General features: G+C 38.3%; 1 protein-coding gene across 1 annotated transcript in view; it reads right to left on the bottom strand.

The window, feature by feature from the left end:
- Positions 1-8,154: 8,154 nt before the first annotated feature.
- The window catches only part of LOC139945447 (conserved oligomeric Golgi complex subunit 3-like), a 41,079-nt gene continuing 35,038 nt past the window's right edge, over positions 8,155-14,195 (bottom strand). The window contains 1 exon segment of the mRNA XM_071942801.1: positions 8,155-9,364. Coding sequence (XP_071798902.1) covers positions 9,335-9,364 — 30 coding nt within the window. The 3' untranslated portion in view covers positions 8,155-9,334.

The following is a 14,195-nucleotide window of genomic DNA, read 5'->3' as shown; positions in this document are numbered from 1 at the left end:
ACATCTCCCTCTGAAGTAATGTAGTTTTTGAGAAAGAGGTAATTTCTCACTCGAATATTAAAAGACTTCAGGCCTGAAGCCACTTATAGGCACCTGAAAGCACACAAGTTTGTGCAACATGGGTGTTTTTTCTTTCACTATTCTCATGCAACTTTGATGACCAATGAGTCTAAGTTTTTACAGGTTTGTTATTTTATGCATATGTTGGGATACACCAAGTGAGAAGACCGGGGAGGATTTCACAAAGGTAGTCCTAACTTAGGACTAGTCCTAGGCAATGCTAAGAGATAGGACCAGTCCTAAGTTAGGATGGGTTAGTGGTCCTATCTCTTAGCATTGCCTACCTAGGACTAGTCCTAAGTTAGGACTACCTTTGTGAAATCCACCCCAGGTCTTTGACAATAACGTAACTGTGTCCAGTGCCTTTAAATGACATCAGAATACACAGGGGCAGATAAAATCCAAAATGCATTGTCCATTGTCATTTGATTAGTTAGTGGTTTAGATGTTGCTTGGTCGAGACAAAGAATACAAATATTACATCTGGCATTGAATATCTTATCCTGACTCATGTTGAGGGCGTTCATTGTGTTCATAATTCAATAAAAATGATTTCAGGTTTTTTTCATCGAACCCCATGGGGCTTCAGATTCTTCTAAGAAAGATGTAAAACTTCCATTACAGAGATTATGACTTGTTAGCTATCATGACAAAATCTTGAGATATATATGTGAAGTGAGGTAGAGGGAGCTTCTTTACTGTTCTAAAAATGTGTGCTCCGATAAAATTAAGTGGGCTTTATCCTTTTCCGGATTTGTAACTTTCATGGAATCCAGCCCTGATAACTTAGTTGCTGTCGTTGAAGAGATATGTCTGAAATTAAAGTGTTTAACAGCAAAGGTTAAGCTAATATAAGGCCTACTGTCCACACTTTTTGTGTAAGCAGGTGATGTCATGTAAATGTATTTAAAAACTTGAGTTGTTTGTTCAGAAGTGATCAACTAAAGTCGCATTTATATCGAAATTAGAAATATGAGGTTTCCACGTTACGTGTGTTTTGGCCTTGCTTCCGCTTTCAATGCATTTTGTTTTGGCCTTTCCGTGTGTTCGGCTAAAAATAAGAGGTTTATTTCAATACCAACAAAGGAAGATAATAGAGGTTACACATGGAATAAACACCTTGAAATCTGACACTGAATGAATTCATCACTTTGTATTCCCTCGGATACAATGTATATTTGTCATATCGTTTGTCCAGAGATTATCAGGGCTGATTGGTTGAGATTTAACTAACCTTTTTAAAGACAGAAAAAGCTTCACGTTCAACGAAAGTTAGAAGTGGATTGTTCCAGCTAGAGGTGCTTCATTCTATTGTGACGTTCCAAGAAAAGAAACTGGTCAGTACTTCTTACCTAAACTTCCACACAGTAGGGTGTGTTTGGTCACAAATTGAGCTTCTTGTAAATGGGGTAATTGAACAAGAGTGGTCTTCAAAGTATTTGGTATTAATTTGTTTGGCAAAAAGAAACATTTATTTTCATGTGTGCCATTTCTTTTTAATGAAGTTGCAATTGGTATTTGTTTTGTTTGTGTATTTTTTTTGTTGTGTTTGGAAACATTTTTTTCTTCAAATACAGCTCCCCGACCCAATCAAAGGGCTTTGGGGTCTGTGTGGCAAGAGTTCAATAAGTTTGCTTCAAAAAAAAAAAAAAAAACAGCGTCGAATAGCGTTCATTTTTGGCTTTGTATCCACAAACAAACAAGATTATTTTTAATTTTTTTATTTTTAAATGCAAAGAAAAAAGTTAAACCTCATATTCATGAGGCAGCAAACGGAGTGGGAGGAGGCAAGGTGGGGGCGTGAGATGGGGGGGGGGGTGGAGATATCATGTCCAAGAAGAAGACAAACAGATTTTGATTTAATATGAAATGAGTACGTGACATGAATATTTAGGAATTTTTTTAATATGGATGAGATGAAAGAAGAACAAATTAAGCCAGTCAAATTTACATCTCGGGGCCTTGGGCATTAAAAACTTGAGTTGAAGTTAAGTATGAGAGTTATAAAAGTAAAATGGAAACTGTCTTCATAACAAAAATGCCGTGTCTGACCTTTGGCTAAAGTATTAAGGTGATATCCTCTCTTCTTTTTTTTAAACTATTATTTTGGTGATCGCCACTATATTTACTGAATATGCAGCAACATCTTCAGCTACAAGTCTGACACATTTGTTATCTTCCACAACAGGTGATTTCTTTTCCCCGTAAAACTTCTTCTTTAAGCCAAGATTTACTTAAATCAAATGTCAAATGGAAATTTAATAATGGTAATGGATTACACAAACTGCATAAACAAATATTTATTTATTTGGGGACTTGTCCTCCTAAATGGGGGTAGGGAAACTGGGACCTTAATTAGCAGTAATTGATGATTTATAGATTAAGTAAAAAACGTTTTTGTTGTTGATTTAAACAGTTTACACATATGTATAGTTGTACATTATTTTCTAAGGAATTTTCAGTTACGTGCCTTTGTACATAATAGAAATTATGAAATAAATTGAAAGTTTTATTCGAACACAAGACATTTTGGTTGCCTGTTCCTTCCTGTGTATTCAGTGAGGTACATTTTGTTCTTTGAGAACTTTTCTTACTATTTTGTCTCGTCTTGCTGTTTATTTTAATGCTTTTTTGTTGAGGAAAAACAAATCAAGGAACGAGAGCTGACCCCGGCCTTAGTCTTGATCTCAATAAAAAATAAATAAGCTTCATAAGAAGCTCGGATGTTTCCTTGGCATTTTAAAGATAAGCTTTGACTACAACTAAAATTCCCAAGACCTTGTGAGGGCAATTTTGTTCCTTTTGTGCCACCGTCTAATAGAACCAGAAGCACGTCTCTGTGGAGGCAACTTACTGATAAAATCTTAATAACAAAAATATCAAATCTATATATGGAAACTCCTCAACACCCCGCATACAAAATATTCTCTGTCGGAATTGAATTAACAATATTACTCAAGTGCCTTGGGCCAAATTTCATAGAGCTGCAAAGCACAACAATTTTTTCCAGAAAGGGAAAATCAGCTTATCAGCTGAAAAGTTGGACACGCCAGTGACATAATTTACTCAGAGGGCACAATTATTTAAAACTCAACCATCAACCTCCTCACTTCAATACATATTCTGTCATTATTTTCTCAAATGTGGGACAATTTCCACCTCATCAATAAATAAATAAATAAATTGTTTAAGGCCCCATTCCAGCAGCCCACAAGAAGCTTTCTAATTCCCTAGAGTATTTTACTAGAATCCTTCTTTCTCTTAGGACTCAGTGTCGTATAATGGAATTTTAATTTGGGCGTTACAACGGAGAGCAGCCAACATTTGATTCTTGCAAATGAGGGAGTTGCTGTACAACAGTTTGGGAGATTTCCTACCTTCCGGCACGGTAGACCTACATTGCAAAAATAAAATACTAGAATCCTTCTTTCTTTTAGGACTCAGTGTCGTATAATGGAATTTTAATTCGGGCGTTACAACGGAGAGCAGCCAACATTTGATTCTTGCAAATGAGGGAGTTGCTGTACAACAGTTTGGGAGATTTCCTACCTTCCGGCACGGTAGACCTACATTGCAAAAATAAAATATCGTTTTTAGACAGATTTCACTCTATTAAAATCTCCTGACACATTTGTCAACCTGTTCTTCTGGGCCTCTTTATATTCGCCAACCAACCCAATCAACCTGACAAAATACGAACATCAGACGACGACCTCTAGCCTAAAAACTCTTTTTACCGTTTTATGTTTATATCTCAAGTCAACAGTGTTGGAGTGTCACTGCATTGGATAGCTCCATCATCTTTCAATCAAAATACTCAAGTCAAAGGAGGAGGATTGTAAGGTAAACAATATTAGTGGCACCAATCACACAAGAAGCAATTATCACCATAAGAAGACCGATCACCCCAAGAATGATTCGGGCTAAATGAGAAGGAGGTTGTAGAGCCGTCAGAACGAGGTGTCTGAGAGGAGGAGTGTTAAGGCCATGTCACACTAGGCAATTTACAGGCAACCATTTTCAGGCAATCTCCATATACAAAGAGAATCCAAAAATATTTTTCTTGTGGATCGTTAAGACAATGTGCAAAGTACTCGGGTAAGATGCAGCACAGTGTGTGACAAGGCCCTTAGGTAAACAATATAAGAGACACCAACAGCACGAACAAGCAAACATCACCTGCACCGTGTCGTGCATAATTAAGCCCGGATCGTTTCCTCAATTTTGGGTCAAGTCTGTTTTAGCAAAGCAAATATCATCGTAAAGATTGTTCCCGATTTCTGACTCAATTCTTGCGTTCCAGAAACAATTCACTTTCCTGCTTAATGGTGTGCAAAGGTTATTATAGTCACTAAATTTGTTAATTATTACACATCCAATAGCACTAGAGACGATAACTGGATGAATATTGAAAGCTCAAGACAAGTTCAGTTTTAGATGTGGGAGGAAAACCCCGATGTTGAGGAAACCCATGCAATCAGATAGAGACTGAAAACCCAATCCACATGCAAGGCTCTGGTCCGAGGTGGGATTTGAAACGGGTCCACAGAGGTTAAAGGCAGGGAAAGATAGCACTGAGCCAACCTACCTCAATGGGCACTTGGGAAATGGGTTTTGCTTAATTCAAACCTGCTCAGTATTGATAAATACAATATATAACTTAGCATTTTCATCGATGCTTGGTGCATTTTGACAAGGACCGATCCAAGCATTAAATGCAGTGGACACTATTGGTAATTACTCAAAACATTTTTCAGCATAAAACCTTACTTGGTAATGAGTAATGGAGAGATGTTGGTAGTATTAAACATTGTGAGAAACGGCTCCCTCTGAAGTGAAGTAGTTTTCGAGAAAGAAGTATTTTTACACAAATTTGATTTCGAGACCCCAGATTTAGAATATGAGGTCTCGAAATCAAGCATCTGAAAGCACACAACTTCGTGTGACAAGGGTGTTTTTGTTTTCATTCTTAAGTTATCTCGCAACTTCTACGACCAATTGAGCTCAAATTTTCACAAGTTTGTTATTTTATGCATATGTTGAGATACACCAAGTGAAAAGGCCGGTCTTCGACAATTACCAATAGTGTCCACTGTCTTTAAACAAAATATTTACAAAATCCAGTGTATCTCTAGTGGTAGCTCCTTTTATTCTTATGAGGACAGGGCATTTTTCCCTTCATAAAGTGGCACAAATGAGTGAAGTTTAAATAGGTAATGGAACATTTCAAAGGGCACCACGGCACATGGAGGTAATTTCCTTCAGTAAGTGCCCTGGGTAGCTGGTGTGTATAGCGCTCGCCACTCACCACTGTGGCTATGGTTTCGATTCCCAGCTGAGGCCATTATTTCATCAAAGTTGGGCATTGGTTTAATCCTGTGCCACAAGGTTTTTCCATGCCCTACAGTTTTCCTCCCTTGGGAAAAATCAAACACTATTGATCTTTGGATTTGCTCCGTGGTCATATGGGTCAATGAGGCTGGCTGCCAAAGCCACCCTTGCCCGGCTGCCTGCAGCTCAACCTCATCGTCCTTCGCAAATCGCAATTCAGCTTCTCAACTGTAAAGATATGATAAAAGCCAGTGGACACTATTGGTAAATGTCAAAGACCAGTCTTCTCACTTGCTGTATCTCAACATATGCATAAAATAACAAACCTGTGAAAATTTGAGCTCGATTGGTCGTCGGAGTTGCCAGATAACTAAGAGAGAAAAAACACTCTTGTCACACGAAGTTGTGTGCTTTCAGATGCTTAATTTCGAGACCTCAAATTTTAATTTTGAGGTCTCGAAATCAAATTCGTGGAAAATTACTTCTTTCTCGAAAACTACTCCACTTCAGAGGAAGCCGTTTCTCACAGTGTTTTATACCATCAACCTCTGCCCATTACTAGTCACCAAGTAAGATTATAATTTCATGCTAATAACTATTTTGAGTAACTACCAATAGTGTCCACTGCCTTAAAGCCTCCCAAATTATTACAGCTTCTATAAAAATCAGCCTGTGTTGTAACCATTGAGCTTTCAGATTAACCGAAGCCCTGTCCTTTGTCTTGAAGGAAAAGCAAGAATCCAAAATATTTACAAGTCTTAAGATAAATCAAGAATCACCATGTTGAATAACTTGTCATTTTGCACCGTGACCCACTTTGACCAGGGAATTCATAGATAACAAAACAAGAAAAATTCTTTTGCTGATGATTGCAAACTGATTGCTTCTTGTTACCACGGAAACCACATGCAACAGCAAAGTTATGTGCACCATAATATATTCCAGTTTCTTATGGATGGATATTTTAAGAACATGTGGCTTTGAAAGATTATATTATGTTTCTATTTTTGTCGACTTGCTGCCCTTAATAGAACTTTGTGGTTTCCAAAATTCATTACTTTCAAAGATGGTAAACTTCTAAATAAAAAAAAACATTTATATGTTTAAAGCTGATGAACTGAATAATTACAACTGCGTTTGGCAACTACTATTTTATTATTCCCCAATTTCAAATGACCTCATAATACAATGTGTACGGGATCTCGGTTGCGATCACTTTAATGATGAAGATAAATAACAAAAACATTCCTTCGGTCCTAACAACAATAAGTAAAAATGTAATCCAAGACGACGTAGAAAAAACTTTTCCTTCAAGACACTATACCCTCGCTTCTGTTTCCTTTCAATCATCGATCCCCTACCCCCCCCCCCACCTCATCCCCTCCCCCGCGCCCAAGATTAAACTCTGCATTATGCATTAATTTATCATTTATCTCCCATCCATTAAGAAGGAGTTTTGAAGGATGATTAAGCCGGCTTCGGGCAAAAATTCCTGAATCGCTTGGGACTGCTCATTTTAATGACAGTTCTGAAGGTAAAGCAACATCATTGTTAGATCCCCTACCGCCCCCCCCCCCTCACCTCCCTGAAGAATTAATCAAATGATGCCAGGGAAGGATTTCATCTAGCAATTTTGAATAGCAAAATATTCAGACGAAACAATTTTTATGCACACTGGATGTTAAAAATTGCGTAGCAAATTATGGTACATTTTGGGTACAATTTTGCTGTACAAGGGAAATCGTTCACTGGATGCTATATATATGGTTAGGTATGTGGAGCTCTTCTAACAACCGACGCTAGCGAAGACCCAAAAGACAGACAACCAACAGACAACCAACAGACAACCAACAGACAACCAACAGACAACCAACAGACAACCAACAGACAACCAACAGACAACCAACAGACAACCAACAGACAACCAACAGACAACCAACAGACAACCAACAGACAACCAACAGACAACCAACAGACAACCAACAGACAACCAACAGACAACCAACAGACAACCAACAGACAACCAACAGACAACCAACAGACAACCAACAGACAACCAACAGATAACCAACAGACAACCAACAGACAACCAACAGACAACCAACAGACAACCAACAGACAACCAACAGACAACAAACAGACAACCAACAGACAACCAACAGACAACCAACAGACAACCAACAGACAACCAACAGACAACCAACAGACAACCAACAGACAACCAACAGACAACCAACAGACAACCAACAGACAACCAACAGACAACCAACAGACAACCAACAGACAACCAACAGAAAACCAACAGACAACCAACAGACAAACAAACAGACAAACAAACAGACAAACAAACAGACAGACAGACAGACAAACAAACAAACAAACAAACAAACAAACAAACAAACAAACAAACAAACAAACAAACAAACAAACAAATAAACAAACAAACAAACAAACAAACAACCACAAAACAACCAACAAACAAACAAACAACCAACTAACCAACCAACCAACAAACAAACAACAAACAACAACCAAACACCAACAAACCAACGAATAAACAACCAACAAACAAACATCACAACAAAACAAACAGAGCAACCTTATTTGGTCAAGACATCTTCTTTTCATTGACAAGCTGAAAAAGGGTTCCTAAAAGTAAATAAATTAAAAACTTTTACTAAAACAATTTCTTTTCCAATAACTTACCATTTTAATCTCTTCTGAGCTGACGTACTTTCCGTTCCCCGAACAAATTAGAATAAAACCAAGACATCAACATAAAAATTTGACTTGCATCAAAACAATTAAAGAGATTACCATGACAATATGCAATTTCTTTATCACAGAAGGAATTCCATGAGCTTTTAATCTGAAGAAATCTTTTCCATATAAGACCATAAATAATGCACTTTTATATATTAAGTCATTATAACTTTTTAAGATTGCGAAATAAAAAATATAACTCCCTTACATAGTATGGTTTTAAATTAAAACTTATCTCCTAAATAAACCATTAATAATTTTGTGGTGTAACAAAAGAAAAAATAACCCAACAACTTTTGTTTCTTATTGAAGTGAATACTAATAGATGAAATTTACAAGACACCATTTACAATTCTGTCATAAAAAGTGACAAGATCATTACATTTAAACCCAGAGAGAGATCGACCATTCAAGCCTTCATTTATAAAATAAGTGACCTTGTACATTCCATGCCTTTCATGACAGGCAAGATACTACACTTATCATATGGAAATTGTATTGTTTGTGTCGTTATTTCCACATATGTTCAAGAATTTTAAAAGTAACAGCAATACAAATTTTGAGATGTGTCCCCTTTTCTCATATTCAAAGTTGATAACAATTAGACAGCTTGATAAGCAGTAATTTACTTAAAGGCAGTGGACACTATCGGTAATTACTCTAAATAACTGTAGCATAAAAACTTACTTGGTAACCAATGATTGAGAGCTTTTAAAAAAAACGTGAGAAACGACTACCTCTGAAGTAACTTAGTTTTTGAGAAAGAAGTAACTTTCCACGAATTTGATTTTGAGACCTCAGAATTAGATTTTGAGGTCCCGAAATCAAGCATCTGAAAGCGCACAATTTCGTAAGACAATGGTGTTCGTTCTTCCATTATTATCTCGCAACTTCGACGACCAATTGAGTTAAAATTTTCACAGTTTTTGTTTTGTTATGCATATGTTGAGATACACATAGTAAGAAGACTGGTCTTTGACAATTACCAAATGTGTCCCAGTGTCTTTAAGATGAGTGCTGTACATGTTTCTAACATCCTCATTTGCATTTGTTCCGTGGTACTGTGACCGTCATTGTCTTGTCCCTTCTCCGCATCCCACCTCCGCATCCCCTCTCTGCATTTCACCTCCGCTACATCTCCTCATACAGACTCCATAATCCCAAGACAACAAAAGGCGTTTCAAACGGCAGCTGATAAAAGTAGATTCACCTGAGAGATATAAAGGCCACAGAGAAAATGGTTTAATCAAAAGGATTGATTTTTTACCCGCTCTCTTTGGACGTCTATTCAATCATCCAAGACTGTATCCCTGGGAATAAGATTCTTGGAGAACAGCTAGCTAAGGAGACTTGGAAGTAACAGGCTTGCAAGTGTCGATTTGAAACAGCAGGGCCCAATTTCACAACTCTGCTTACCGTAACCACAGAATCGGCGCTTACAGAAGCAGGGAATTCTGTGCTTCTGGCAAGCGTATTTCACAGGTTAGCAGCGAATTTTGGCTTCTGCACATGCGTACTCAACGTTACTAGGCATTCTATGCTTACAAGGCTAGCACAGAAATTCGGTGCTTGCACGTAAGCGGGGAATTGTGATCGTAAGCACATAATTCGGCGGTAAGCAGAGCAATGAAATTTGGCCCAGGCCTGATACTTCACAGAGGCAACGAAGGAGATTGCCTCCATGCCCCCTGAGCATTGCCTTGGTGCCCTTGAAATGCTTTGGTAGAAATTTACAATTTCTTCATCGGGTGCCCTTTAACCAAGGAGAAAATGCCTTGGTGCCCTTGCCCTTAAAAAAAACAAAAAAACAACATACAGGCTTGAAACAGGTAGGGCAGAAATTATTTCATCAAGCCTGTATTCAAATTTGAATGAGCACATTTGTGCTTTTTAAAAATGTAATTCAATGTTTTTATTCATCCTGTTAATGAAGTTGCGCTGTTGGATGTGGCTGCAAACAAAATGAAACCATTATGCAGCCGACGTCTTCCTAATATTTTGAGTTCACAAAAGTCCAGGGGTGGATTTCACAAAGAGTTAAGACTAGTCTTATCTCGAGTTAGGGCGAGTTACCCGTCCTAACTTAGGACTAGCCACACGTTTTGTATATCTCCTAGGACTAGCCCTAAGTTAGGAGTAGTCCTAACTCTTTGTGAAATCGATCCCAGTGCCTTTAACAGCCCAATCCAATGGTTTCCATCAGTACCCACTTTAAATACAATTTACAAAATGACTCACAAATCTCTTTGAATACTATTAGAATAATTTGTCTCTTAATAAGTTTTCCTCTTCTCTTCAACCGGGATGAAATCCACGTGCAGAAGACTGCACGTGGAACTTCCTTTCCCACTCAACAGCAAACAATCGACTGATCTCCAACCGTTATTTGCCCCGAAGGAAATATCCTAAGAGCAAAATAACATGGAATTTCTGCTATCGCTTTAGACTCGTCTTAATATAACAATAATTTATGCATGGGTTAGAAGTGTGGATTCTTTAGATGTTGTTAAAACATCCGATATCTTTAAAATCATTCAATACTCAGTGGGAGTCGGCATCCGACTGATGCCACGTGTTTCCTCGGTCACGTTTATTGTTTATTTTGTATATTTTGTGTCACCTAGTTATACACCCTGGGGTTATGACACAATTTTCTTTTGAATTCGCTTAAGCACAAAAATAGCTTGCTTATTTTACACATGTTACTGGCAAAAATGTCATGCCGAATACATTGCTTGTGACTGGTATTTAGCTGTTGTTTACTTAGCATAACAATCGAGTGGAGTCTTAGCTGGTAATCTGATTTTACTAAGCAAAGATTTTTTTGCTTAAGCACAATTTTGTGCTTAAGCAGCTCTATGAAATTGAGCCCTGGGTATTATTAGGTCTGAATCATCTATGACAGGTTGCAAAATGAAAATGGCCTTGCCCTCTCAAAATTGAAATCCCACACCTGTCTATGATCCCCTTTCTTTAATCTTTCCTGCACAGACTTCCCACCAGAATGCACTTCAGCAATGATGGCCCCGTATCTAAAACATGGATATTTTTGTTGAGCGGCTCGCCCTTGATGGATTTAGAGCCCACCATTAAAATTGGTCTAGCTTTTTTAAATTTTTTTAATTAATTTTTTCATTTTTTTTTATGCAAGTCGCCCAAAACAAGGCTAAAAGCCACTCTAGGTAAAGGGCCACAAGGAAGAAAACTTAGAAATGCCACTCTAGGGAAAATGGCTACAAAGAAGAAAACATAGAAATGCAGAAACTCAGTGGAGCTGAAGCTACAACATTGCCCACAATGTCTATCTTATAAGCACTTATGACAGAGCAAGAATCTGTTTCACACATTATTCAAATCTCACTCGCAACTGGCTTATTGGGATTTATACTCATTAAAAAATTCATGAGAAAATGCTGTAAGACAAAGGAGTTTTTAAATGAATACTAAGATGGAGGGAGGATTTCTAAGATGGAAGGAGGAATTCTCAGAGGGCCCCACTCCTCCACAGCTCATTAGAGACGAGGTCTATTTGCATAGTGTTATCTCAAACCTCACCAGATTGTTTGACGTTTGCAACCTTCTTACGAGGACGAGGACATTATCGGTAATTATCAAAGACTGAACTTGTAGTGACCCAAATCCTAAACAATCATATTTAAAATAATAATAACAACTAACCATTTTTATATAGCGCATAACACATAGGGATAAAACATTTTCCTACATTTGTATGCGCTGTAGAGAAAAAAAGCATGTTTGTTGGGGTGTTTGTTTGTTTGTTTGTTTGTTTGTCTGTATGTTTAGATGATCAACCCGTTATGGGTACTTGGCAAACTTCCACAAACTTCCTGAAGACAAGCAGAGTATACTGTTCGAAACGTCGAGACCCAACCGGCTCTTTTCAGAGCCAACACTCACCCTAAGAGATTTACACATGGTTGTACCCGCAAGTTTACTATTTATTTATAGTTTCTTCACACCATGCACAGCTTCAAACAATACTCAAGGACAACATTGTTAATTGACTAAGGTCAGACTTGTTGTGATCCAAAACATGTGAAATATCATTTGTTTGTTTGTCAGGTTTTTTGTTTGCTTGTTTGTTTAGATGATCTTTCAGTCAAGGGAACTCTGCAAACTCCCACAAAGAAATACAAAAACCAGGCTGGCAACAGCCAATCTTTCTCATACAAACATTGGTTGAACATTTATGATTATGAATTGCACACATCAAGAAATTGTGATTCAGTGTTAAACTAGATGACAATATTCATTCTAGACATTGTGAAATCAGCAGTTAGCTTGGTAGCATTCGAACCCACAACCTTGTGATTTCGAGCCCTGCAAATCTTGTTTGGAGTCATAAAAAAAAATCCTTTCTCAAAATACTCCATAATGTCAACAGCTGCAGTGGCACTCACCAAGTAAATTGTTCCGGCCATTCATCTTTGAAGCATTCACCAATTTATGAAACTAGCTTTAAATTTAGCTACGAGCTTTCTTACCCAAGCCTACATCCGCATGGCCTGTAAAAGGGGGGATAACCCTGTTTCAGCCAAAGGAGTAGGTGGCAACAGCCTCCGAAAATTTTGTTTGTAGCCCACACCTTGAAGTGGCTTTCAGGCCTTGTGTGTCTGGCGACTTGCATAAAAAAAAGGGGAAAAAAAGTATAATTCCTCTTTAAAGACTATCAATCGTAGGGATGTTATTTCCGGAAATTTAGCAATCACGACCCGAGCGGCGGGCACTGCTTGAGACAACTTTACCCTACCCTCTCTACATCTCAAAGCCTCCCAGCTTCTGAGTAGCAGATGGGCTTGCTCCCACAGCTGGAAATATTATCTAAAGTACGTAGTTAAATCTACCCTCCAACCGTAGCAATCAAAGACAATTTGCTTCCAAAAGTACATTAACAAAAGGTCATTGGGGTCCATGGAAATGAATGAAATAAATCATAAAATGGTTTGGTTTTTTTAAGGTAAAGAATAATAATACATTAGGTAGAGGCTCATACAAAGGTGCCATGCACTTTAAGCCTTAAGAGACCTGTGGTGAGAGACCAGGGGTAACAGAGGCTAAAATCAGGGGCATCAAAGGCAAGATCAAGGGCAACTGTGCCAAGACCAGGGAGAAAAAGGCGGCAAGATCACAGGAAACAGAGGCAAGACCATGGGCAACTTGGGCTAGACCAGGGGATAACAGAGGTTAAACCAGGGGCAACAAGGGAAACAGAGACTAAGACCAGAAGGCAACAGAGGCGAGACCAGGGGTCAACAGATGCAATACCAGGGGCCAACAGGAGCAAGACCGAATGGCAACAGAGGCAAGACCAATGGCAATTGTAACAAGACCGGAGGGCAATAGTTGAAAGACTACAAGACAGCAGAGGAAAGACTAGGGGCACAAAGGCAAGACCAGGGGCACAGAGGCAAGACCAGGGGGCAACAGACAAGACCAGGGGCCAACAGGGGCAAGACCAAAGGGCAACAAAGACTAGGGGTCAACTGGGTATCAGAGGCAAGGCCAGAGGTAACAGGGCAACACAGGCAAGATTAGTGGCAACTGAGGTTAATCCAGGTGTTTCCATACAATAAGGATTTTACTGCATTTGACATTTCAAAGATAACAGTTGCAGACATCAATGACTTGCTCTCTACATAAAAATCTATAACACTTAAAGAACGGTAAACTGCTTCAAGCCGAGTATGCAATTTATCACTTTGTGAAGTGGGTTGTTTGCTTCAGCGCAGGAACCAAATAGAAGGTGTTGCGTTGAGCAATCAATATTAATACAGATAAATGAGGTACGATGAGAAATGCACTAATTGATTGAGGATGTACAGACGGAAACATGAATTGCACGGACGTTTTTTGTGTTTTGGGATTTTTCTTTTAAATTTTGTAGCATGTTTGCTAGGATTTGAGAAATTGATCAAAATATTTTTTCTAAAAAGTACAAATTACTCCTCTATAAAACCTTCTTGAGTGAATGGATAAAAATAATTTATGTTCAACATCAAACATTTTGTACTTGTCTCTGC

This window comes from Asterias amurensis, chromosome 12 (genome assembly GCF_032118995.1).
Source record: "Asterias amurensis chromosome 12, ASM3211899v1".
Taxonomy (NCBI): Eukaryota; Metazoa; Echinodermata; class Asteroidea; order Forcipulatida; family Asteriidae; genus Asterias; species Asterias amurensis.
Note: the sequence above shows the minus strand (reverse complement) of the source record. Positions and strands in the feature narration are given on the sequence as shown.